The following is a 25,412-nucleotide window of genomic DNA, read 5'->3' on the forward strand; positions in this document are numbered from 1 at the left end:
GGCAGTAACTCTTTTCCTTGCCTTTCCAGAGTTGCTTTATGAAAGTTGACAATAGTAAAAAAAAAAAAAAAAAAAAAAAAAAGCTGAAATAGAGTGTTTTCTAGGCAGTAGATGAGCAAATAGGAGTACCGTGTGTGCTCGACCGGTATTTCCTTGTAAAAGGATACTGCAAGCAGGGCAAGACCTGGATGGGTCTTTACCTTTGGGAGCCAGTAGCCATTTGTCTTCTCTGGGTAGTGGTATAAAGAAATGGTGGGAGTTTGTTGAATAGGTACAGGGCTTGATGGAGTGTCCCACCTCTCTTGCCTAGGACTGGAAGCACTCCAAGAGGCCATGCAATGGTTCATTTGGTGTGTACTCTGGTGTTTGCGCTCCTTTTCCTCAGATAAAGCCAGGAGAAACTCGAAGGTGCACGAGACAGGGTACAGCGGAGGTCTTCTTCAGTTGGGTCCTTGAGGAACACAAACCTCACTCCACCTCACCATCTGCTTATCTACTTACTCTTGAGCCTGAGTGGCGGCTCACGGGGGCGGAACAGAGCGTGTTGCCAAGGGCGGAGCCCGATGGACTCCAGGACCCTAAACCAGCTCCTCCAGAGCCCCGCCTCCAAACATCCAGTCCTGCCTCTTGCAGCAGACTCCGCCCACGGCCCCGCCCCCTCCCGGAGCGGACTGGGGCTCTTATTGCTTACCCTAGTCCGGGAGCCTCCACGCGGAGAGGCTCCCCGCCGCCCAGAGCTGCGGCCTCCGCATGGCATGGAGGAACCGCTCTCACCCCCACCGGAGTCCGGGCTGCTCTCGCCGCTGCTGCAGGGAGGCGGAGCCTCTGCTGCTCCAGAGCCCGGAGCCCGGCAACACCCGGGACATGAGACCGCGGCGCAGCGGTACAGCGCCCGCCTGCTGCAGGCCGGCTACGAGCCGGAGAGGTGACGCCCAGGGCAAGGCGTGCGGGCGCATCCGGGGCGGGCGGCAAAGAAGGGCGCGGCAGCGTCGGGAGACCCGGTAGCGCTGCGGGGGAGGCCAGGGGCAAGTCCCCTCTACTGCCATTCCACTTCCTCAGATGCAGTTAGACTGTCATACACCTGACTCTGGCTGGCGGATGCAGGCGAGCACTGTGCAAAAAACAGTTCAGTGCCGCGTTGCTCCGGGGAGCTGGGGAGAGGGCGTAGGTTGTAATATCGTTCCCTAAAATTTTATCTAAGATCCGACCTATACTACACACTCAGCGACGCTTGGTGCAAGTGGCTCCGACCTCTGGGGTACAGAAAGTGCTTGCTGGAGTCCCGGTCCAACATTGCTTTCTCCTCAGCTTTCTTCTTCCTAGAACTGTCTTAATTGTTGTGGGTGTCCGGATTGAGTGTCTCCCTAGGACCAGGTGAAGGTACCTGCACTTCCTCACCGGACACTGAGATCCAGTGAGGCGGCTGCTGCTGTTCACTCCCTGGAGAGACTTGTACCCCACTGCAGGGGGTCTGGAAGGCTGTGGTGAATGAGGGTCGCTGGAGAAAGAGTTGGGGCAGTGAACTGGGCCTCAAGGGAACTAGCTGGAAAAAGAGACAGCGGCTAATCTCTGGATTGTATCGCAGTTTGAAATGCAATCCTACTGTCCTTCCGGTCCAGGGGATTTGGACTCCTTTCTCTACCCCATCTGCTGGTGCTCAGCGGCTTGGGGAGGTGACCTGGCAGCTGGGCTTTGGGGGGGAGGGTGGTCTGGGGAATTAGCCAGGTAGTTCTGCTCAGGGTCTGGCCGCTTACATAAGAACTTTTAACGGCTTTAGGGGCTACGAAGCTCAGCCCCTTTTGCCGGTGCTGGCTGTCTATAGAACCGATTTAGGCTTAAGCATTCCCCATCCGTTTTTCTATAATAGAAATCTAGGTTGGAGGGCTTGGGGTTTTAGAGAGGTGCTACTACATGGGAGGAAGCGGGCCGTGGCACTTGTGAGCTTGAAGGAAGCCAGAATTGTAGAATTTCAGAGTTCAGGCAGCTGCATCTTTTTTCCAGATGTACTGCTGCATCAAAGGGATAGTGCCAACCCCACACCCTCCTGCCCCCCACTTAGGCTCAGACGGGCCTGTGTGAAGCTGAACCCCAGCCAGGCCAGTATAAGAGTCAAAACCTGCCGGCTAGACCCACCATCTGCCTTCACCAACCCGAAGCTGTAGGAAGAGGCAAGGATTCTCTGAGAAGCGCTGGGCTTGAGTCCAGCGTTACTGGTCTCTCTGGCTTCAACTTGAGTGAGCCCTGCCCACTTATCCCAGCTTAACAATGCTAATGTGGTCATTACCTTTCCCCCCCTAAAAGTGTTGTTTTGAAATCTTGTTCCTCTAAACAACCTCAGATCAGATCGAGTCCTCTGGGCTGCTTGCCTGAACTTCAGTGCCCTGGTGGACACTATTCCCCTATTCCCCCGAGCAGCTGGCTTGGACCTGCCCCCTGCCCTTGAAGCTGTGAGGAAGGGAGTCTCAGGGGACCAGCTGCCCTTCCTTGCGTTGAAGAGGCCCACTGGTTGCCTGGTGTCTCCTCCCTGTGGAGGAAGCAGCTGGGGAATTGCAGGAAGAGGGAGGGGGAAGCCAGGGGGATGGATTAAGTCTCTAGAAAAGGACAGCCTTGAGCCCAGCAGCTTAGCGCAATGAAGAGCTCTGACATAGGTCAAAACAGGAGGGAGAATGGGTCCCTGACTGGGAAGGTGACCCTCCCCATAGCTCAGACTGCCAGTCTCCTCTTCTGGGACCCAGGAGACACATTAAAGTTACCTGAGGTGGTCAGGCCCAGCTGCTCTCCTGGGCACCAGCCTTGGCTGAACTCTGAACTAGAGCCAGTCTTGACTCATGATGTAGGGAATAGTGACCCATAGCAGGCTCCTTAGGAACCCAGAGAGACCATGGGGCAGGCCATGCTCAGAGCCTGTGATTGACTTGGTGGCTATTCTGTGTTCAGGAAGGGCGGTTTAGAATGAGCAGGGTGTGTCTTCTGGCTAGTCTCACTGCTCTGAATATTGATAACAAGCAGACTCTAGTGCTGGCTCCCCATATGGCCTAGGCTTCTAGATGGAAGCTCTGAGTGTTGGAGACCCAGAGGATCCCTGGCAAGCAGACCAATTCCTAGTTTCCCCAAAACTCCACCAGTCTCCTCTCCTTTCTGATGTCCAGGGTTTTCAGAATTCACACCAGGCCCTATCCTTTGGGCTCCACTGGTGCCCACCTCCTAAGATCCAAGAAGACATCTGCAAATTCTATGTAATACTTGATCTCTATGGGAGACTTTCCTTTCCCTTTGCACATGGATGGAAGAGACTCTGTTTTCCTGGCAGGGTCCCGGGGGCATCATTGGGGAGGTTGGGCACCCCAGAGAGCCTGGTGGCTTGGAAGCCAAGGCTCCCCTGGGCCTAGCTGTCACCACACTGTTGAGAGGTAAACAAACCCAGTCTTCCTGGGATGGGGAGGGAAGGAGCTACATAGCTGCTCTCAAGGCAGGGAGGGAGAAGAGTGTCTCCAGGACCTAGTTTTCTCCCAAAATGTGTGGGAACTTCAGGAGGGCAGGCTAGTGGCTGGGGGAAAGCGGAATGATCTGGGATAATACTTCTGGCCACCTCTACCTTCCTCCACGTGTGAATGGGTTTGCTACCTAATCTTATTGTCTCAGATTGAAATCTGGGTCTTGCTAGCCACTCAGAACTGACCACTAAAGTTCTCCTAAGGGTGTGTGTGTGGGGAGAGACTGCTTCTGTCCTTGTTTGTATACACACTTGTTTATGCCACTGCCCCAAACCTTTGAGTTTTCCCCAACTTCTAACCTGACATTATTATCCCTACTTCTCTAGACTAACCTTCCTGGTCTCTAGATCTTTCAGGATCTCTCTCTCTCTCTCTCTCTCTCTCCCTCTCTCTTTCATGTGTGTATGTGTGTGTGTGTGTAGTCTGGGACTGGGAATAGCCCTTCCCCTTTTGAACTGTAGGCTTTGCACCAATGCATGAGGAGATCCAATAACTGTCAACTAATAGATTGCGGAATATAGGTGTTCATTTATGAAGAATGCTTAGAAGACAGCAGATGACTCTAAGGCTTCTCAAATATCAAGCATTGTTTTTTGTTTTGTTTTGTTTTTTAAATCTTGCTCCTTAGGAATTGCGTGGGTCCAGGCAAGAAGTGGTTCAGGGCCCATCTCCTGTGTGGGGGGGAATTTTGAGTTCAGACTGATATTTCAAGGCTCTGGGGCTTTTATCAGGGTCGGGAGAATGACTATTGAGAAAAGGTTAGAGGTACCCCTAGGGTAGGTAATGGGAGACTAAGGGGCTCAGTGGCCTAAGGAATCTAAGGGGCCCATCCAGATTAGGGGTGAACCCTGTGAGGTACATGGCTGGGGTTCCGGGTAGCATGTTAAAGAGCAGCAAAGGGGGCGTGTCTACGCTTGGCTCTTTCTCTGGTCTCATCCTGCCCGCAACCCCGCCCTGGTCGCCAGAGTCGAGGTGCGATTGCGGGTGATCAGGGCGTGAGTGCAGCAGCGGTAGCAGGGCGAGCGGGGCAGGGCCTTTGTGCGACGAGGGGCGGAGGCTGCGATCTCCGAAGGAGGGGCTGGAGGAGAGGGCGGCGCCCGGGGCCTCCCTCCGCAGCCGCAGCCTCCGCCCCCGGCCCACAGCGGCAGCGTGGCCTCGGTGCGCGTCAGCGGCGGCGGCGGCGGCGGCGGAGGCAGTAGCAGCGGGGTGGCCCGCGCGGGTGTTTATGTCGGGTCGCGGTGTCTCCCAGCAGCATGGCGGACTACCTGATCAGCGGCGGCACCGGCTACGTTCCTGAGGATGGGCTCACCGCGCAGCAGCTTTTCGCCAACGCGGATGGCCTCACTTACAAGTAAGCGCCGAGATTGGCCCTACCTGGGTGAGCACGCCGCCACCCGGCGGCCCCTGGCCCCCGCCCCACACGTGCACCGCTGTTCCTCGCTGACGCCCGAATGCCCTCGCCCAATAAGAGTGACTTGGGGCCAGTGGGGGCTGGGCAAGGGAAGGAAGGAGGCTTGCACCAAGAATAGAGAGGGACGTGGCACAGCGACATCACTGCCCAGGGAGCCTTGACTGATAACTGGCTAGCTCCGAGGTCAGCCTGCTCCCTTACTATTCTCCTGAGTGTCTTGACCACCCTGGAGAGGCCTTGGGACATGCGGGAAAGCGAGAAGTGGCTATTCTAGGGGGACTTTAACCAGCATGATCCAGGATGTCATCCTTCCTCGAGCCTCACCGTGAAAGCAGGGAGGTCTCAGGATCCCATATCAGGCAGCTGGTTGAATAATAATTCCCAGGAGGGGCCCATTGAGCAGTAGTGTGGCCCTTTCCATGTCTAATCCAGCCCTCCTACTTGTGTGGCTTCCTGACCATAGGTTGGGACTGATGCCCTCCATGAATTTTCTGTGCCAACCCTTCAAGCCCACTCCACGTGGCATTTTGGAGAAAGGTAGAGACCTACCTGTCTGCCTCAAGCTTAGCTTGCGTTTTCTGTGGGCCCTCGGCCAGTTCTCCCTGCAGGCCTGGCACTAGCTGTGTCTCCTGGCTGCAGGACGACGTCCCTGCCAGGAAGTAGCATCAGAGCCCTTGATGCGGGCAGAGTAGCTGCTGGAGAGTCAGTAGCATCTGTGGCCTGTCACCTGTCGGTCTCTACCCTGCTTCATAAATATTCCTGTTTGTCGGGCAACTTTCCTGTTGCTCTGAGGAAGGCATCCTCCTGCGGGCCCACAGGTGAAGGGTGATTTTATCTAGAAAATGCCAATGGGCCCAGACTCACATGTTTCTTCTCTGGCCTCTAAGTCAACTACAGAGGGAAATAGGCTGACAGGGGAAGTCAAGATGGGGTCAAAGTTCTTTGCTGCCTTGGTGGTCTTTGATGACTATAGATGGGCTATATCTTTGATAGGAGTTTTACTGCGTGCCTGGGGAAGTTTGATGGGGGGAGGCCGGGGGGGGGGGGGCGGCTCTTAAGAGTTTCTCTTAGGTTTGGTAGCAAATTAGTCGCTGGTCGGTGGTAGCGCACGCCTTTAATCCCAGCACTTGGGAGGGAGAGGCAGGCGGATTTCTGAGTTCCAGGCCAGCCTGGTCTACAGAGTGAGTTCCAGGATAGCCAGGACTACACAGAGAAACCCTGTCACAGCAGTCCTATCTGCCTTGTGTCAATCTAGGCTTGTTGTGGCTTCAGGTAGCCTGTGCCCATAGTATCCCTGGCCTGTGGCAGTGTGTCCCTAGAAGTACGGTGTAGGCCTCCTCTTTCTTCCTAGGCTACACTTGACCGTTACTCCGCTGGTTGTTGACAGCTGCTATGGTCTGGCAGAAGTCCTTAGGACTTCTGGTTGCCCTGTCCATGTGCGTTGGTTGCTCCTGTCCCAGTGCCTGCTCTGTCCATGTGCCTGCTCTGTCAGAACATGTCCTGAGCTCAGGTCTCTGGGGTCCCTCCAGCTGCTTTGAACCTTGTGTGACTCAGCAGCCCCAGCCCTGTGCTGTGCTGGGTTGTGCTTGGGTTGTGTTGCTTGCATTACAAACTTTATTTTCAGATTCTGTGTTTTCTTTTTCTCTTGCAGTGCTGGGAATCAAACCTAGGACCTTGTACATAATAGGCAAATGCTCTATTATGAAGTTACATCCTTAACCCAGATTCTCTGTTGTTTTGCTATTATTTTGTTTTTCTGAAACAGGATCTTGTAGCACAAACTGGCCTCAACCCCAATCTCTCTGCCTCTACCTCCCTAAGTACTGGCTACTATAGGGATGAGCCACTATCCCCAGTGTAGCTTCTGTTTTATTGTGTGGAGTTATTCTTTGCCTTTGTTAGGACTTTTAAAAAAAAAAAAATAAATGGTTTTTTTTGAGACAGGGTTTCTTTATATACTATTGGCTGGCCTGGAACTCACTCTGTAGACCAGGCTGGCCCCAGACTCTCAGAGAGCCATTGCCTCTATGTGAGTGCTGGATGCTGGGATTAGAGGTATGCACCTTCATACCTGTCAAGACAGAAATCTCAAACCAGGCACTGTGGCACATGCCTGTAATCTCAGCAGGCTGAGGCAAGAGGATTGAGAATTCAAGGTCATTTTAGACAACAGTAGAATACTGTTTTAAAAGGGAAAAGAAGAAGCTAGCTTTGGTGGTACATAATCACATCGCTTGGAGCAAGAGGTCGAGTCCAGTATTATCCTTGGCTATATAGCAGATAATCTGGCCAGTCAGGGTTACACAAGACTTGTCTATAAAACTAACTAAATCAAATAAACATCAGACTGAAAAGTCTTTAAGGACATGCGTTGTATGAACTGTGTGTGACCTTATAGGAAACTTCTGTCCTTTCACACACTCTGGGTGGCCTCCGGATCTGTAGTCCCTCTGACATTTTTGGCTCTAGTTCCTGAGGTTGAAGCTATCAGAACGTTATTGGGGGGTAGGGGGAGGGTGTGGTAAGGAAGACCTTTCATATGGAACCAGAGGGTCAGTGGATTCCAGCCTTTCTGCTCCTCTGCTCACCCCTACCCTGTTGCCAACCCTAGGATAGCAGACCTGGATGATTTTGGACACCCTGCCTACCAGTCTCTCTCATTCTGTCTTTACAGCGACTTCCTGATCCTCCCAGGATTCATAGACTTCATAGCTGATGAAGTGGTAAGTGCCTCTTCCTTTGGCTAAGGGAGGGGGCTGACTTCTTATTCAAGGGCAGGTTGTGGGAGAGGCTTTCCTTGGGAATGCTCTTTTGCCTATTACCCTTATTGTTGTTGGAGGGACTAGCACATAGAGTAAAGGGCAGAAGGAGGCAGGCATCTGAGTTGGGGGAGACCCTTGAGAGTCTTGAGTGGCAGTCTCTGGGGTTTAGAGGTTGCCCTGTCACTGAAGAAGTTGGAGGGTTGGCTCAGAAAAAGCCCTGTGAGGAGAAGGGTTGGGCGTGGCTGCTTTATTATATAGACAATAAGGATTAGCTTTTGTCTGAAATGCTGAGCCAGGGCTATGCTCTAGAATCACTTTGAATACAGTGCTCACTGATTGGGCACTGACCCATAATGGACAAGAACTGGCAAGAGGGTTTGAAGGAGTAGGACTGGGCTGGGGGGATGGTCACGGAGGACTTTGGACAAGGAAACACAGCTTTCCTTTCCATAAGGGGCTAGCACTGAGCCAAATCAATGAATAATCAGAAGGCTGAGAAGCTGAGAAGAGTAGAGACAATAGTGTAAGGCAGTTTAGGGAAAGGCAGCGATTCGATCTGGAACTTATGCCTGTTTAAAATACTCATTTCTGTGCTTTTTTCTGCTTATTCTTTCCATTCTCACAAAAGGCCTGAGAGCCCACACATGCACAAGCCTACATCTTTTATATATCGAGGTTTTAGCCTGTGTGTATAGAGCTGGCCCCGACAAGATTTTTACGATTTGGGGGGTGGGCGGCTGGGATTTGGGCTATTCTGGTTGTTCCCTTATGATAGCGATCAGGAAAGCTTGCTTTAGCCACTTAGTTTACCAAAGTTTACTGCACATCCTGGGCTGGGCATCCTGGCTCTGTGCCAAACTCTGGTCTGACAGCTAGGAAGAGAGGGACTAGAAAGATGTCTGCCTAGTCTCCTTGTCCTATGGCCTCTGTCAGGAAGGTGGTGGCTGCTTGGGCATGATAGAAGAGGAAACAGTGTGATTTTCTGGGTGTGGGCCCAGAGCCCTGATCACAATCTGTAATGTACTTCAGGGGCCTGTGAGTCTCAAAGGTTTAATCCAGAGTTTGTTTGGAGGATTTGAGGACTAGATCAATCTTTATTGGCCTGATTCTCAGAAGGGTCCATGGTCTAGCCATGTATAGACAGACAACCTGTGAGTGTATTTAGGAGGAGTGTCTCTTATCCAAAATACTCAAGACCAAATGCTGTCAGATTTGTAGACTTGATTTTTTGAGAACATTTGCATATATATATAGTGTGAAGTCAGGAATGGACCTAAATCTAAACCAAAAATAGTTTATGTTATATATACACATCTTACACACTGCTTGAGGGTAATTTTATTTTATTTTTATTTATTTTTGTTTTATTTATTTATTTATTTATTTATTTATTTATTTATTTATTGGTTTTGTTTTTTCAAGACAGGGTTTCTCTGTGTATCCCTGGCTGTCCTGGAACTCACTCTGTAGACCAGGCTGGCCTTGAACTCAGAAATCCGCCTGCCTCTGCCTCCCAAGTGCTGGGATTAAAGGCGTGCGTCACCACCACCCGGCCGGGGGTAATTTTATAGAGTAGTTTTTTTCTGCATTTTAAGATGACTTGTCACGCGAGGTCAGATGTGGAGCATTGTACTTGCGATCATGTCTGTACTCAAAATACTTTAGGATGTAAAGCATTTGGATTTGGGGTCTTTAAATTAGGCATGTGCGTCCTGTGTTAACAATCCTGACCCTTTTCTTGAGCTCTAGACCCTTAGCCATTTGTGTTCCTACCTGGCTAATAAGTGCCTCCCTGGGCTTCCCTTTGTCACAAGCCCTTGCCACCTAGAACCCATTCAGCCTGCTCCCAGTGTCACATGGCCTTGGTCTCCCCTCCCCTTTCTCTTTTCTTCCTTATCTGTCTCCTTTTTACTTTTCTCTTTAGTCTCATACAATCCAGGCTGGCCTGTAATTCAATATTGGTTAAGGCTAGCCTTGAACTCTTAAACCTCCTGCCTCATCTTGGGATTATGGGCCTGGTGCTCTTTGTGGCTTTCATCTCAACTGAAGTGACCTTGTCCATGTGCCTCACATCCACCTTCTTCTCAAGTGGAATGGTCAGTTCCCCAGGAGCTGTACTGATCACTGCTGTGCTGCAAAGCCTGGCCTATGCAGGATATAGATGCTGGCCAATGTTTATCCAGTGGATAAAACCCTTCAATGGACCATGCTTCCATCCTTAGGACCTGACATCAGCCCTGACCCGGAAGATCACACTGAAGACACCACTGATCTCATCTCCCATGGATACCGTGACGGAGGCTGATATGGCCATTGCAATGGCTGTAAGTCACTTGATTGGGTGGGGACCTCAGGGCAGGGGGGGACTGCACAGCAATGGGGTGTGCAAAGGGAAGAGGAGGCTAGCCTTTGCTCTTACCATACCTCCCTTCTACACCAGCTCATGGGAGGAATTGGTTTCATTCACCACAACTGTACCCCAGAGTTCCAGGCCAATGAAGTACGAAAGGTCAAGGCAAGTACTGGTCTCACCTCAAAAAATACGCAGTCTGCTTCATCTTCTAACTGATGTGTGTCCTAGGTGCCCTTTCTTACAGTGAAATATGGGCTTAGCCTTCCCATTGGTCCTCACCTTATTGAGGGCTCTCACTTCTCAATAACACATCAGGGTCCCCTTTGTTCCTGGTGGCCAGGCTTGGTGCAACCTTTGGGTTTCTTGCAGCTCTCTTCTTCTTCTGTCTACAGAAGTTTGAACAAGGCTTCATCACAGACCCTGTGGTCCTGAGCCCTTCACATACTGTGGGTGATGTTCTGGAGGCCAAGATACAACATGGCTTCTCTGGTATCCCCATCACTGCTACCGGCACCATGGGGAGCAAGCTGGTGGGCATCGTTACCTCCCGAGACATCGACTTCCTTGCTGAGAAGGACCATACCACACTCCTGAGTGAGGTGCCTGCAGGGCAGGGAAGGCAGAGCTGCAGCACAGAGGGAACTCCACCCCCAGGGGCCCCAGATTGGTGCCTGTGACCAGGGACCATAGGGAGGTCTGGCTCCTTCTCTCTCACCTGCCAACCTGCAGGCAAATGTTCCTGGCTCCACAGGTGATGACGCCGAGGATCGAGCTGGTGGTGGCTCCAGCAGGTGTGACATTGAAAGAGGCAAATGAGATTTTGCAGCGCAGCAAGAAAGGTACTGGGGAGTAGACACCCCATCTTCCTGTACGGCAGGATTTCCATTATTTCTCAGGCCCAATAATGAATAAAACAATGGGGAAAACTTGAATAACGCTACACAGTCTGGAGCAGGATCCCTGATACTCCGCTACCTGCTTACAGAAGCCCATTCCTAATTCAGTGTCTTCCCAATGTTTTTCCAAACTAGTCCTGAGAGATGCTTATCATAGTAAAAGAGCGTTCTGGTCTTAGAAGTCTGGGGAAGGACTGAGGGGGAGTTCTAGGACAGCCAGAACTTCATAGTGGGGGACCCTGTGTCAAAAACCAAAAGAAAGAAAAAAATTACCCATTGACTTCTCAGAGTCTCTGAAAAGTCCTGCAGTGGAATGTATTTGGTAGGGCTGCTGTTTGTATAACATACATTCTTATGGGCTATTGCTTCCCAATGGAGAGTTCTTTGAGGTTTGTAATGGGCAGAGAAGATGCTTGTTCCTCTCTCAGGGCAATCTCACATTAAGACATTTTCTGGGTACTTGGTGCAGTGACCTGGCCCAGCAAGTGAAAAGCTGCCAGGGTTCAGGGGCTACCTCTCCCACCAACCAGCCAGGACAGGAAGAGCCTTAGGAACTTGCTTGCTTGGGAAGGTTCTTTGCTTCCTGATCTTTGGGATGCGGTCCGGTCTTGGGTGGGTGCTGTCACCTAGTGGCTGACGTAGGTACTTCAAGGGGTCTCTCATTCCGTTTTCAACCCATTCTGCACTGCTTCTCTTTCCTCCTGGTCAGGGAAGCTGCCCATAGTCAACGATCAAGACGAGCTGGTAGCCATCATTGCACGCACGGACCTAAAGAAGAACAGAGACTACCCTCTGGCCTCCAAGGACTCCCACAAACAGCTGTTGTGTGGGGCAGCTGTGGGCACCCGTGAGGATGACAAATACCGCCTGGACCTGCTCACTCAGGCGGGCGCTGACGTCATAGTACTAGTAAGGAGATGGCGGGTTCCTCTGCGGCAGGCTTGTGAGGCCCGGTCACCTCTATTAAGCCTTTGCTCCCCACTTTGCTTTTCTTTCTGCTTCTCTGGCATCAGAACGAGGCTAATTGTAGAGCCCAGAACAAACGATGCCCTCCCTTCCTCACGTACAAGCTCACTTACCTGATAATTACAGATCACATTCACTGAGCGTCCTCACTTGCTGGGCACTGAGATCAACTTTATACACGTTCGCTTGTTTAGTGTTTAACTTAGTTAGCGGCAGCTCTGTGAGAGGACTTGGCTGTCTAGCCTGAGCTTTTTTTGGTCCCTGCTCACAGGATTCATCCCAGGGGAACTCAGTGTATCAGATCGCCATGGTGCACTATATCAAGCAGAAGTACCCCCACCTCCAGGTGATTGGGGGAAATGGTGAGTGTGGAGTGACCCCTCTCAGCCCTTCAGAACTCCTAGGTGATGATATTGTTCCAGGCGAAGGGGGTAAAGGGTAGGATGGGCTTTGGCTAGCATTTAGGTCGGGGGAGGTATACTAAGATCCCAGGATGCTCCTGGGCAGGGTGGGGACACTCTATCCTTACATTCCTCTCTCGGCTTCCATCATCCCCAGTGGTGACAGCAGCCCAGGCCAAGAACTTGATTGATGCTGGTGTGGATGGGCTTCGTGTGGGCATGGGCTGTGGTTCAATCTGCATCACCCAGGAAGGTGAGTATCTACAGGAGAAGGAAGGAAGGACTGCCATTTAGAAACATCCTGGTCCACTCTGGCCTCACACCTCACTCTTGCTCTATGGATACATGAGTGTCTGCCTCACTAGGCGTTCTCAGGAGCGGGGCTCAGCCCTGTGCCCATGCTTTTACCCTGTCTTGGGATAGTTGTGGGAAGAGGCAGGTGTAAGCAGATGAGGGCATGTGACTTTTGGGAGTGGACCAACCTGCTTTTCAGACTGGTTGTGGAGACTCTGTTGGTATCACACTACTAAGGTTAGTATGACATTTTTCTATAAGGTGTGTGTTGGAAGGTAGCTAGGGCTTGGGTCGTGTTTGTGAGCAGACCATGCCTATGGTATGAAGGAAACAGGTCTCTGAACATCCAGGGATTTAATAAACCCACATTGCCACGTGTAATAGGCTGGAACCCTGCCTCCCAGCCCCTTAAGAGCAAAACAGTCTTCCAAAGGGGGCCACAAGAACCCAGCTCTGGTATTAGCTGCTAGTGCTAAGGACTCCTTTACACAAAGCAGTGCCTCCCCAGCAGCTGGTGCTAGAGACCACCAGACTTGAGGTCCTGTTTCTGAAGGCTGACACTGCTCCCCTGATCCATCTCCTTTATGACGCTGCTAGTGGTGGGTGGATTAGGAACCTAGACTGACTCTCCCCGCTGTTACTGTTGGGTCCTACCTTATTAGGCCTCAGAAACACCATCTCTCGCCACCCTTTCTCCATAGATGGGGATAGATACAAGGAGAAGAGACCCCTGATTCATCTCTGTCCCTTACATCCCCCTTTCCCCAGTGATGGCCTGTGGCCGACCCCAGGGGACTGCTGTCTACAAGGTGGCTGAGTATGCCCGGCGCTTTGGGGTACCGGTAATAGCTGATGGTGGCATCCAGACTGTGGGCCACGTGGTCAAAGCCCTGGCACTTGGAGCCTCTACAGGTGAGGGGAACACTTGGGATTGGGGAGGAAAGGACTAGAAGCCAATGGGGCCGTCAGAATACTGTGGAGTAGGGGGCATTCAGCCCTGAACTTTGACCTCTGCAGTGATGATGGGCTCCCTGTTGGCTGCCACCACGGAGGCTCCTGGTGAATACTTCTTCTCAGATGGGGTGAGGCTTAAGAAATACCGGGGCATGGGTTCTCTGGACGCCATGGAGAAGAGCAGCAGCAGCCAAAAACGATACTTCAGGTTTGTCTTCATGTTCTTGGGCTCCTGCATGCCCTTGACCCCTGAGGGATACCTGAGATGGCACCCCATGTTTTGGAGACCAATATACATGCAAAATGGCAGGTGTATCCCGGCCTGGGATACACGTTGTCTCTGTTGTAGCCTAGTATGTATCTGAGGCCGCTGTGGGGATCCTGGGTGGTATTCTGTCTGTATCCTGGAGAGGCAAGGTGGGGTCCTCTGAGCCTTGGACTGCTCAGCTCAGCCTCCCCACCTTCCATGCAGTGAGGGGGATAAGGTGAAGATCGCACAGGGTGTCTCAGGCTCCATCCAGGATAAAGGCTCCATTCAGAAGTTCGTGCCCTACCTCATAGCCGGGATCCAGCATGGCTGCCAGGATATTGGGGCCCAAAGCCTGTCTGTCCTGCGGTGAGTGTTATAACTTGAGGGGGCAGTCGAAGGTTTTGGGAGGGTTTCCTTTTTCCTCTTCTCTCTTTACTTTTTCTTCATATATATATATATATATATATATATATATATATATATATATTTTTTTTTTTTTTTTTTTTTTTTTTTTTTTTTTTTTTTTTGCGGGGGAGGGAGTGTTTCTGACTTATTCACCTGCCCACCTCCCAGATCCATGATGTACTCAGGAGAGCTCAAGTTTGAGAAGCGGACCATGTCAGCCCAGATAGAGGGCGGTGTGCACGGCCTACACTCGTAAGTGGGTAGCCTCCTCACCATTGCTGATTGGTGCTGGGTTGGACAGGTTCAAAGGCTAAGCTGAGGTTCCAGGGGCCACATGGCCTCTCTGTCACCCTGTCTACAGGGCCCAGTCTACCCTGGAACCTTGTCATGGAGCCTCGAGTAGGCTGGCAGTTCCCCTCCCTCCCTTCGGGTAGCTTCCCGGACAGGGCACGGGAGGTGTGGCTGCTAGCCCCACCTGGGCTCTCTAGCTCTTGCTTGCTCAAGAAGCTTGGTGGCTGGTAGTAGGGGCTGTTGGTGTTGGGCTCTTGCTGGTGGTGGCCCCAGGCAGGCAGGCAGGCAGAAAATGGGGGCATGAACCCTCTGGTGGGGAAACGGGCAGAGAGACAGATGCCAGGCCCAATGCTGGTGTGACTGTGGGTTGGGGGCCGAGCTAGTTGGCAGCAGTAGTTGTAGGCATGCAACCCAGCCTGGTCAAGAGGACCCATCTCCTTAAGCATAGGCGGGCATCTAACCTGTGTCTCTTTCTGCCCCACCCTCCCATAGCTATACCTTTCTGCCGTGTAAGTAACTGCGCTGCCGGGGCCAGGCGTAGAATAGAGCAGGGGCAGTCTGGGTGGGCCGTGGGCTGGGAGAGTGGGGATTGGGTGGGAGGTAGTGCTGGAGTGTAATCAGGAGACATGGACCCAGTTGGGCCCTTCTGGTCCTCATTCCCAGCACCATGGTGGAAGAGACCAACCACAGCCCCTCGTCCAATCAAAACACAAATATCATTGTGGGGTACAAAGAGATGCCTGTGGTTACAGGCCTGGGGCTACCCCTTATGAAGGGCCTGAGTCATATTCTTGGGGGGGGGGCACGGTGGAAACAGGGTACTGAAAGTTGAGCTGGTTGAAGTCTGCTCCTGAGGATGGCTGTGCTTTCCTGAGCTGTCTCTGCCCTCCTGGCCACCAAGGACAGTCCACTCAGGTGGAGCACAGCTTTCTTTGGAACTGGCATGGTTTTTCATGGAGCCCTGGCCAGAGGAAGACAGAAGTCTGGGGCCACTTCTGCCTCCTCTAGCCCCCTGGCTGAGAGGCAATCTCTGCAGCCCTTGCCCTATTCCAAATCTGGTGGGCCATGGGCAAGAGAATGCTAGGAAGGGAGTAGAGGCCACACACCATCTCTTAGCCCCGTCTTACGTTTGTCTTCACAGTTACGAGAAGCGGCTGTACTGAGGACAGCAGCGGAGGCCAAGGCAGTGGAGGGGGCGAACCCCAGGCTCCTGCTCCAGTCACAGCTTCCCTCCATAACTGAGTGGTCCATAGATTTGCACTACGGGTTCCCCAGCTCCTTTCCAGGGAGAGGAGTGAAGTCCCTGAGAGGACTGTGGCCCCTCTCTGGGCAACCCCACAGAGTCAGGTAGCTCCCTGTGCCAGGCTGCCCCATGCGATCTTCTGGGTTCCCCCTTCCTCAGCCCCCTGAGCCCAGTCAGCCTTGGCTCTCAGGCCCTGTGCCTGCCTCAGGTCTTTCTCGCTGCAACCTGCTCTGGCCCAATGTCCAACTCTGACCCCTGGGGAAGGTAGCCCCTCCTGGCTTCTCCTATAGGGCACCTCTCTCTTGCTGCCCCCTTCCTCCCAGGAAATGGTGCTCTCCTGACCCTGCCTCTGGCCCATCCCTGGAGTGCTGTCCTCTCAGCCATGTGCCACTGTGGGTTCTGGACCTAGGCCAGAGGGAGGTCTCTGCCCCCTTCCTCTGGCTTGAGGCTCCCATGAGGCTGCTCCTCAGCCTACTTCCCCATCTCTGAGCCTGGGGAGGGCCTGATGATGACCACCTGCCCTTCATTCCTGACCCCCCATCGTCCCCAGGTGTACCGTCCCTGCCCTCTCTTCTCAGCTGCAGTTGAAGGCTTTAACTTTGCACACTTTGGGGTCACAATTGTGTCATTGTATATTAAATAATCTGAATAAATCAAGCAGTTATCAATGCCTCTGGGATCTTGTTTCTGTCCTTTGCTCTCAGGGTGGCTGGCCTCTATCCTAGTAGTGACTGGGAGTCTACAGGAAGATGTGGGGAAGCCATACTTGAGGGCATACTGGGGTGGGTGGGCCATGTGATAGGATGACTCCCAGGCCTGAGTCAGCTGGCCAGCAGTTCCTACAATTGGAGACTATCACAGGAGCGTTCACTGGAATGAAGTGGCCCTGACCACTCAAGGCCTATGACCTCACCAGCTAAGATTCCCCTTGTGTGTACAAAGCAGATGGGTGAGCTACCACTGTTTACTGTGATTCAAGACTATCGGCAGCCTCCATCTTCCTATGGAACAGACTTTGCTGTCCGTGGGCTTCTGGACTCTTAGAAAGCATGTCTGGTTGTTCTAGCAGGAAAGTACAGCTCTTCAGATGACCTCGACAGAAGACCAAGTCCCTAAAGTTGGGGGTGAGTGAGACATTCATGTTGCTGATAGAGACTGGCAGTGGTTGCCGAGCTGTCCTGCTTTGGCATAGTCATCACTCAGATAGGCAGAGAGGAAGATAACCTGGGAATGCCTCAGTGGCAGGGAAGAGCAGAGGGTAGGAAAGATCCTGGTTTGTGGTAATGATCCAGAAGTGCTCCAGTCACTTCCAAGGTGGTGTTCCACAGGGCTCTGTTGACCCACCGTGATAATGGTTGCTCTCACCCAGGCCCGACTTGCAGTAAGCCTTTTGGCTATGGGCTTCATACTGTTGAACACTGGGTCTACACTAGGTTTTTACTAATGTGCCTTCCAGCTTTGTGCACCTTCAGGACTGGGAAGGGAATTGGGGGCCAAGCTGTTGGTGGAGTTCAGAGGTGCTTTGGGAACTGTATGGAGAGTCCCTGAATGAAGGCCTTGTGTCCTAGAGTCTGTGGCTCTGGGGGCACTTAACAGAGGTGACCTAGCTGGTGGGAGGATGCCTGGATTTCATAAGGTGGTAAAAGATGAGGGGACGCAGGCCTAATTGAGGCCATCCCACAGGAGCAGCATGGCCCATTCCATTGCGGGGAAGAGATCTGCCCTCTTAGACAAATATCAAGCCAGCTCTTTCTGAATCAAGCTGTTGAGTGGATCAAAGGGAGAGTTTCCCCTTGAATTAGATCTCATTGACTAACAGCTGACATTAGAATAGGTTACTTTGCAAGCTAGTGAGCCCCAGTGATCTGGACATTATTAGCACTGGCTGACCTTTCTAGAGGAAGTTCTAGCTCAGTAGGCATCTTAGTTTCTTTTCTCCTTGCTATGATGAAATACTCTCAGCTTAAGGGGGAAAATGGTTTGTCTTGGCTCACAATTCCAGGGTTCCATCATGGTGGAGAAGTCAAAGCAGAAAGGTCTTGAAGCCTTGGATTGCAAAAAGGAAGAGAGTGATGAGAGACCATAAGCCTATGGAATGTTGCCACCCACAGTGGGCAGGCAGGTTGTCTCATCTCAATTAACTTAAGATAATCTCCCACAGACAAGCCCAGAGGCCCAAGTGAGTCTAGATTTCATAAAGTGGACAAATAGATAAAGCATCACAGGAGGTATGACACAGACTATTCCAGGGAGACAATAATAAAGACGCCAGAAGCTCAGGATCACTGAGTGGACTGAGCCTGAAACTCTGAATAGGCACTGAGTCCCCAGCTTCTGATACTTGGCCAACTTTGAGAATTGTTATGGAGGAAATTATACTTCCAATGGCATGGTTTCTGAGACTCCAAGATATGTGCTATAGTTACAGATAACTCAGCAATTATCCCATGACCACATGACCAAAGGATCATGTGAGAGAATGACTAGGGGGTGGGGGATAACCCAGACGACATGCTCACTCTGGCTGTAAATTCATGCACTGTGGTCAATACGCAAGTGGAACAGATGCTCTGGGAAGGAAGGTCATAACAAGTAAATATGCAGAAGCAGCTGGGAGCAGTGCTTGGTCAGCAGAACTCTGGCCATCAGGAGTCCAGTCTGGTTGGCATGGTGCAGGTGTTTCTCTCGGGCACTCTCTGGTGCTATATGGCCTAGGGTGCCTACCACTTTGCTTTCACAAACATGACCTATCAAAAACCACTCTGGTGCTCGCTTCGGCAGCACATATACTAAAATTGGAACAATACAGAGAAGATTAGCATGGCCCCTGCACAAGGATGACACGCAAATTCATGAAGCGTTCCATATTTTTCCTACTTTAAAAAAAAAAAAAAGCCATTCTGAGTTGTGGTAGCTCCCCAGATCCTCCCTTTGTGGGCAGCAGCATTGATGTGAAGGTGTAGCCACTCAGGGAGAGACCATAGATCACCAATGGGCAGCCAGCCAATGCCCCAGGTCCTCAAGGAAACACCAGACTGAGCAACCCCAAATGCAGCCAGGTAGGCCTGTGGGTATTTGGTCTTGGCTGCTGGTCTCATCCCCAACAACAGTAGAAAGATAAGTAGGGGTCATGCCAGGGCAGGAGGCCCAAGTGAATAGGTCAGTCGAGTCACACTGCTATCACTTCAGCCAGAAACATTTCAGCCATCTCTCTGGTGCACTGTGGGGACAAATAGAAGTACATTGGGCAATCCCTTGCTTCTGCTCTTCCTTGACACACACACACACACCCCACCCCCCCGGCAGCCCCGCCAAGAACAGAGAACAGGAGATTTCAAATGGCATGACCCAGAAGTTCAGGAGATGCCTGGGCTAGCTCTCCACTGAGGGTCATTTTAACTTACATTTGCCCCAGTGTCAATCAAGGAGTAGATAACCCAGCCCAGAAGGGAAGAAGGGGTGGCAACTCTACTGTGAATGCCAGCTGCCCTTAATCTGCCTCCCATTGTGAAGGGGGATCCAAAGAGGGAGAGGGAGGGACTCAGCCATGGGGGTATAGGGTCAGCACCTTCCAGTGCTCTTAGACTGAGTCTTTATTCTTTTAAATTCTTTTCTACTCACTGGTGAGGTCTAGAATCTGAACCTGGCCTTACATACAGATAGGACTCAGGCCATTGAAAGACCAATGCTTCTTACCTCTCTACACCCACAGTGACCCTTCTGCCCTCTACCTGGAGAGTTTGACGGCAGAGTCTTGTTTGGAAAGTATAGACTGATGACATATGCTCCCTGAACTTGAGCATGCAGCTGTTGCTTAGCAGGGCCCTTTGCCTGCAAGGTGTGCATGAATCATACTCCCAGCCTTGCCTTTCTTCTAGCTCAGCTTAGGATTAAATATGGGGATACCTTGGTCCCCAGTCTCTCCTGCTCTGTCCTTTTAGCTTCCGAGATGCTGTCTTGCTCCCAGCTCAGCTAGAGGTGGGCAGAAGCATCTGGACAGAAAAGATAGTGTTCTACTATGACAGATAGAAGCCAGACTCTCCTTCACTTCAGACTGCAGTTTCCCTACTGGTGATAATGGCAGGGAAAGAAAAACGACGTCATGGGGACAAATAGCTTTCTATCTCCTGACTCCGAATTTCAGATAATCCACTTTTCTCTGAACCTTTCACACAGGTTTCTCTTGGGGTGGGGAGGGGGCAGGGGCTATCCCAGGCAGCAATCACCTGGAAGCCATGTCCCTGCCTCTGGTGACTGCTGCTGTCTCAGGGGTGAGGCAGAATGAACTGAGCTTCAGCCGTTCATCTGGCCACTATCTTGCTGGAAAAAGTTCACATTAAGGAAAAAAAAAAAAAGTCAAGCGTACTAGGTCACCTGGAACTGAATGGCTTGGAAGGAGGACAGAGAAGAAGAACATCCATAAAGACCTTGCTGTGACCCCAACCGTCATCTCCTACCTCCCACCCTAGCATCCTCATTCTGGCTGCAGTCTCCTAGTAGATGCAGGCTAGCGAAAAGCAAAATGCAAGTCTGCACTGCGGATTCCGCACTACAGAAAATCAATTAAGGGGAGGGATTTCCTCCAGACCCCATTCTGCGGGTCCGCTTCCTCTTGCTGTTGGGAAGGACGTGGTTTCCACCCTCCTTGTAGTCCACAGAAGCCAAGTCCTTTGCATGCTTCTGGTACCCGAGGGAAGTCTGAGGGCAAAAGGAGTAAAGAACTTTTCTATGGAGAGGTGGTAGAGTGGAATCGGACCCTTCCCTCCTTCGGTAATGGGACTCCCGGATCTGGGTGCTTCAGAAGCAGTGTGGTGCCCTGTATCCAGCAGATGGCGCCAGAACCCACCTACTGCTGGGAGCCCAGGGAACCAGAGTGGTGACGTTTCCTAGGCAACAGACAGCGTTTCTAAAAGCCCGGCCCTTGACAACCATTCCCTGGTTGCTGACGTCCATAGTAAATGTGGCTTCTGGAGGACAGGAAGAGCACAGAGAGCAAAATAATCTCGCAATAAGGCTAGCTGGGGCTGCCCAGAAGAGTGAGGAAAAACCTCCTTTAATATGATTGTTTATTACTCTCCATCAGTACCTGCTAGGATGTCATATCCCCAGCTACCATCCAAGTCCGCGTCGCAGAGTTCATTATTATGGCTGGGAGAATGAGATTCAGAGAGAGAAAGTAGCTTCCAAGGGCCAGCTGGTTGGACCCTGGGCCCTCCTGCTTGTGGCTACTCCCTTCTGGGGAAGGGCAGCATGAAGCATCCAGGCAGTATTAGGGTAGCTGGCAGTGAGGTTTGTTGGGAAACCAGAGCAAAGCAGAGCAGAGGGTGTGTGAATGTTAAATGAATGTCACCTCACCCAATCCAGTTCTGTCTGCTGGCACGAGTTGGGGCCCTCTACTCAGGGTCTTTGCTGCTGTGAGTGGGACTTTTTTATATCAAAGAAGCCACTGAGGCGAGAGCTAGGCATTCCAGGGGTTATGTGACATCTCCCAGAGGTACAGTTCTCCAAGAAGGAAGGGCACAAAGATGGAGCCTACAGCTGTTTGTGGGGAGGAGAGAGGAGAATACAGGTTAGGTCTTGGGGACTGTACAGAGCAGAGAAACAAATTCAAATGAGTCTGGAAACAGATACGTTGTATCCAAATCAGTCCCGGTTATCTGCTCTGTATCCACCTCAGCCCTCCTTTCGCAACCCTCTCTCCACCTCTCACTTACTGAACTTCAGACTCCATGAATTGCCCACGTTCTCTACAGAAACAAAACCAATTACCTACGCATCTGTGCGTCTGCCTATCTGCTCTCAAGATTCCCATCCAGAGAGATGGGGAGGCAGACCTAGAGTCAGAACTATCATAATGAACTGATTTCCGCGATTATAGGGACAGGAGGAAAATGTAAGGGGCTGCAGGCGCTAATCGGAGACCCAGATTATTGGTTCTTTTGAGTCAAACTCCCTAAGCAGGAGACCTGTGTCTTAGCTGGAAGGCGGCAAGCAGGCTGAGAGAGCAAATTTTTAGTCAGCCTTTGTTGTTGCTCTATCTAGGCTCCTCTGGGATTTGATGATGCTCACCCAGCTTGGCTCATTCTGTGGAGACAAATGTAAACCTTTCCGGAAACACCACTACATACACCACTAGAAGTTTCTTTTTTTTTTAATCACAGGATAATCTGGTTACCCTAAGGACACACGGACACATATAATCCTCCACTGTTCTTTCCAGACACCCCCTTCTTTTATTCTCCCCCATGCATATTTAACCCACTAGCACTCCGTCTTGGCACTGCCTTCATAGATAGCCTTTTGGGCCACTTCTAGTCTCTTCTAACAGCTAAGCCACGGCCGTCTCCTACCTGCATTGCAGCAATGGGCCCAGTTTTCCCAGTTCCCACTGTTGCCTCCTTATCTCCTGAGTGCAGCAACTGGGTGGTCCTTTTGAGATGTAGGCTGGAGCATGGGAAGGCCCCCTAGTGGTTTTCTTGGGCTCAAAATAAAAGCCAGGCTCTTTTCCTGTGACCTTCAAGAACTGTCGTGATGGGACCCCTACGCTTCAGACCTTGTTAACTATTGCTTTCTTCTCACCCTGTGGTGCACCCTGTCTGGACTCCTTGTTCTCCTCCCATGATCCCTCAGGCCTTTTTTTTTTTTTGTTTTTTGTTTTTTGTTTTTCGAGACAGAGTTTCTCTGTGTAGTCCTGGCTGTCCTGGAACTCACTTTGTAGACTGAGCTGGCCTCAAACTCAGAAATCCGCCTGCCTCTGCCTCCCAAGTGCTGGGATTAAAGGCATGCGCCACCACTGCCCGGCCCCTCAGGCCTTTAAAAAAAAATATTCTCTCAGACATCCCTTTCCTGTCTACTCTCTTCCCTTCCTGCAGGTGTCTACTCCAGGGCCATCTTGATAGATGTTCCAACACACATGCCAACAGTTTACCCACTCCCCTCCTTACCTATCCTCTCTTTCTGCTTCATTGCTCTCCAGAAAACACCACAAACATATTCTGTTTCTATGTATGCTGTTTGCTTCCCTCACATGACTCTCTCTCTCTCTCTCTCTCTCTCTCTCTCTCTCTGTGTGTGTGTGTGTGTGTGCGCGCGCACGCATGTGTGTGTGATAAGGAATAGGCTTCATATGTTCATTCACTTACGTATAAGTGACAGTGACTGTCTCTCATAATGAACATATGGTGCCTAGCCCTCACCTGGTACTTATACGCAGGCACAGCAATGCTGAGGATACAGAGATGGACAGAGCACACGTTCCTTTGAAGAACTCAGCACCTAGCAGGAGAGATCAGCTTTGATTTGTGTTGGTGAGCAGTTCAGGACCATGTAAATGATGCAAATGTCAGCAGTACTGGTGGGGGGTTTGCTCTATGCTGGAACTGTGTACACGAGTTATGACACCATAAAACCCTGTGAAGTGGAGAATATGACTTCTCTTCTAGAGGAGACAGGCTCAGAGAGACTAAGTCATTTGTCCAAGGCCATCTAGCTGCTCAGCCAGAGCTGAGGCTGTGTCCTCATTCCCGAGTCCCAGCCCCAAAGTCCCTTCTCCCACTCTCCCAGGGGAAGCTAAGAGGGTGAAGAGATAGATTAATTAAAAAAAAAAAAAAAAAGAGGAGAATTCTGGGATGCCTCATGTGGAGCTGAGAGAATGTGTCCAGTCACTGCCAGCCTCCTGCCTGCAGCCTGGGGCTGATTGGGCTCCCCTCTGAACACCAGCCTTCTTGTCACACCCCCACCTTTGGCCCAGCAATGACTACACAAGGATCTCTTTGGGGCCTGGTCATGCATATAACCACAGGCTGACAGTTCAGGGTGCCAGGGCAGCCAGGGGTGAGGTCACAGGCTGAGCACTCGGTACCCAGCCCCTCCTCTCTCTCACCGCAGGCTCTGTTTTTGCCTTGCTGGCTGTAGAATTTCCCAGCAGCTTTTTTTTTTTTCCCCAGCAGGCACCAGTTTCTCCCTGGCAAGGTCTAAGTGTGCCAGCCTCCTGTTGCTGTGGTAACGAATTACAACTTCATATTTCAGGACAACATAAACTTACTATCTTACTGTGGTGAGGGTCAGAGGTCTAGGATTCATTCTTCCAGTGGCCTTCCTTCTAGAGGGAGAACCCATTCCTTTGCACTGAGAGCTCTTGAGACTGCCTAAGGACTATGGCTCCTGCTCTCATCTCATCCCTTCAAAGTCAGAGCACAGCATCTTCAGCTGTTCCCGTCTTTCTGATCCACTCCAGCTTCCCCTCCAAAGGCCCACCGTAGTGTTCCCATCTCCCAGTTTACAATATAATCATATCTGCCAATGTCCCTTTTGTCATCTTGGACACCACGAGTTCCAGGAGTCACGGTAAACATTTTCAGAGGGCCATACCTGGCTTGCCACAGCTGTCTAGGATGCCACCTCAGTAAAGAGAGAGAGGCTATTTATCGGATGCTTAACAAAAGCTAAACAATGTGGACACCATCTGTTACATCATCCTTAGGAAGTTTTGTGTGGACCGCCCCCCAAACCCCCGCATGCGGACCCTATTACCTCTAATAGCATACACCCCAAGGTCTCATTCACAGATTGGAAACCAATCTTTCCTAGGGTAGCTTTGTCTAACCTGAAAGTTCTCAAGGTAAGAGAAAGGGCTATGTCTCACTTCTAGAGCCCCTGGAACAGGGCAGGGCAGAACAGGCACTCAGGCCCCTGCAGGTTGGAAGCAGGCAGGTTGGGCACATGGGTGTCTTCTAGAAGGACTGTGAATCTACCCCCATTCTTTTGTGCATGCAACCCTTTTGTGTTTGTATCTATTTTTTTGAAGATGAACGAAACCCCACCATTAGGGGCTCAAAAAAAAGCTGGTTTTGTTGAGTTGTTAGAATGCTCACCTAGTATGCACAAAGCTCTTGGTTTGATCCTAAGCACAACACAGAACTGGTTATAAAATCTCGGGCAAGAGGACAAGATCCCAGTTCAAAATCATCCTTGGCTACATAGTAAGTTTGAGGCTAGTCTGACATAAATGTGACCCTGCCTCAAAACGAAAAGAGACAAGAGGAGGAGGAGAGAAGAGACCCTGATCTGGGCACAGCCTTTTCTAAGAAGGGGGCCTCCTTCTCTTAGGCAGGTTGTCACCGAGGTCATTCGGCAGGGGCGGGAGTAAAAGGATATGGGCTTTTTCTACATTGCTCATCTAGTTTTGATTGGCCCATGAGGCAGCAGAGATTCCTGGGATTGGCTGAAGACAGAGTTGGTCAGCCAGGTGGCTGGGTGCCTGTAAGAAGAGAGAAATAAATGGTTATAATCGTGCCACCTGCTCTAACCAACTCTGCTCACACCGGGCTGTGCAACAATCAGGGGCATCACTTCCTGGTGTGCAGATCTGAGTGCGCCATATCCACCTCTCTACCGAGCTTCCCGGTGATGCTGAGAATATGGAGCCCGTGGACCACACATTGAACACAAAGGACTGGAGGGCGAGCCATATTCATCTAATCCTCCTTATCTTCAATTATTCAGTGATGCAGTGTATGTCTGCATAGCGTATGTTTCTCTCCGACCTCGGGTCCCACCTTCACTCTCTGGTGCTGGCAGGGAGGGCCTGAGCAGCAGCATCTATTCATGTCCTCATTCCTGATGTAGTCTGGTCCCCTGGGGCTAGAAATGGGCTCTCCTTGCTTCTGAGTTTCCATGTTCATGTCTGCCCC

General features: G+C 51.3%; 1 protein-coding gene and 1 non-coding gene across 6 annotated transcripts; both read left to right on the forward strand.

Annotated features, from left to right (window-relative positions):
• Positions 1–668: 668 nt before the first annotated feature.
• Impdh1 (inosine monophosphate dehydrogenase 1) lies at positions 669–16,390 on the forward strand. 5 transcript variants are annotated; one of them, XM_076913622.1, is made up of 16 exons: positions 684–925; positions 1,294–1,374; positions 4,747–4,845; positions 7,580–7,628; positions 9,890–9,991; positions 10,108–10,182; positions 10,413–10,619; positions 10,772–10,859; positions 11,626–11,825; positions 12,154–12,244; positions 12,441–12,536; positions 13,346–13,489; positions 13,595–13,739; positions 14,004–14,147; positions 14,355–14,438; positions 15,619–16,377. In XM_076913622.1, exons 1-16 carry the CDS (start codon positions 756–758, stop codon positions 15,638–15,640), a joined length of 1,797 nt encoding a protein of 598 aa, XP_076769737.1. In that variant the 5' UTR covers positions 684–755; the 3' UTR covers positions 15,641–16,377. The 5 variants fall into 5 exon arrangements, with proteins under 5 accessions (XP_034374814.1, XP_076769737.1, XP_034374812.1 ...); XM_034518921.2 differs by lacking the exon at positions 1,294–1,374 and adding an exon at positions 14,970–14,986 and having other exon boundaries at positions 4,744–4,845; positions 15,619–15,863; XM_034518922.2 differs by lacking the exon at positions 1,294–1,374 and adding an exon at positions 14,970–14,986 and having other exon boundaries at positions 15,619–15,863.
• A 2,095-nt stretch (positions 16,391–18,485) lies between these two features.
• On the forward strand, positions 18,486–18,592 carry LOC117721137 (U6 spliceosomal RNA). The gene has a single exon (XR_004608399.1). It is a non-coding gene; the product is annotated as a U6 spliceosomal RNA (small nuclear RNA).
• The last annotated feature ends 6,820 nt before the right edge of the window (positions 18,593–25,412 follow it).

Source organism: Arvicanthis niloticus, chromosome 15, assembly GCF_011762505.2.
Source record: "Arvicanthis niloticus isolate mArvNil1 chromosome 15, mArvNil1.pat.X, whole genome shotgun sequence".
NCBI classification, from domain to species: Eukaryota; Metazoa; Chordata; class Mammalia; order Rodentia; family Muridae; genus Arvicanthis; species Arvicanthis niloticus.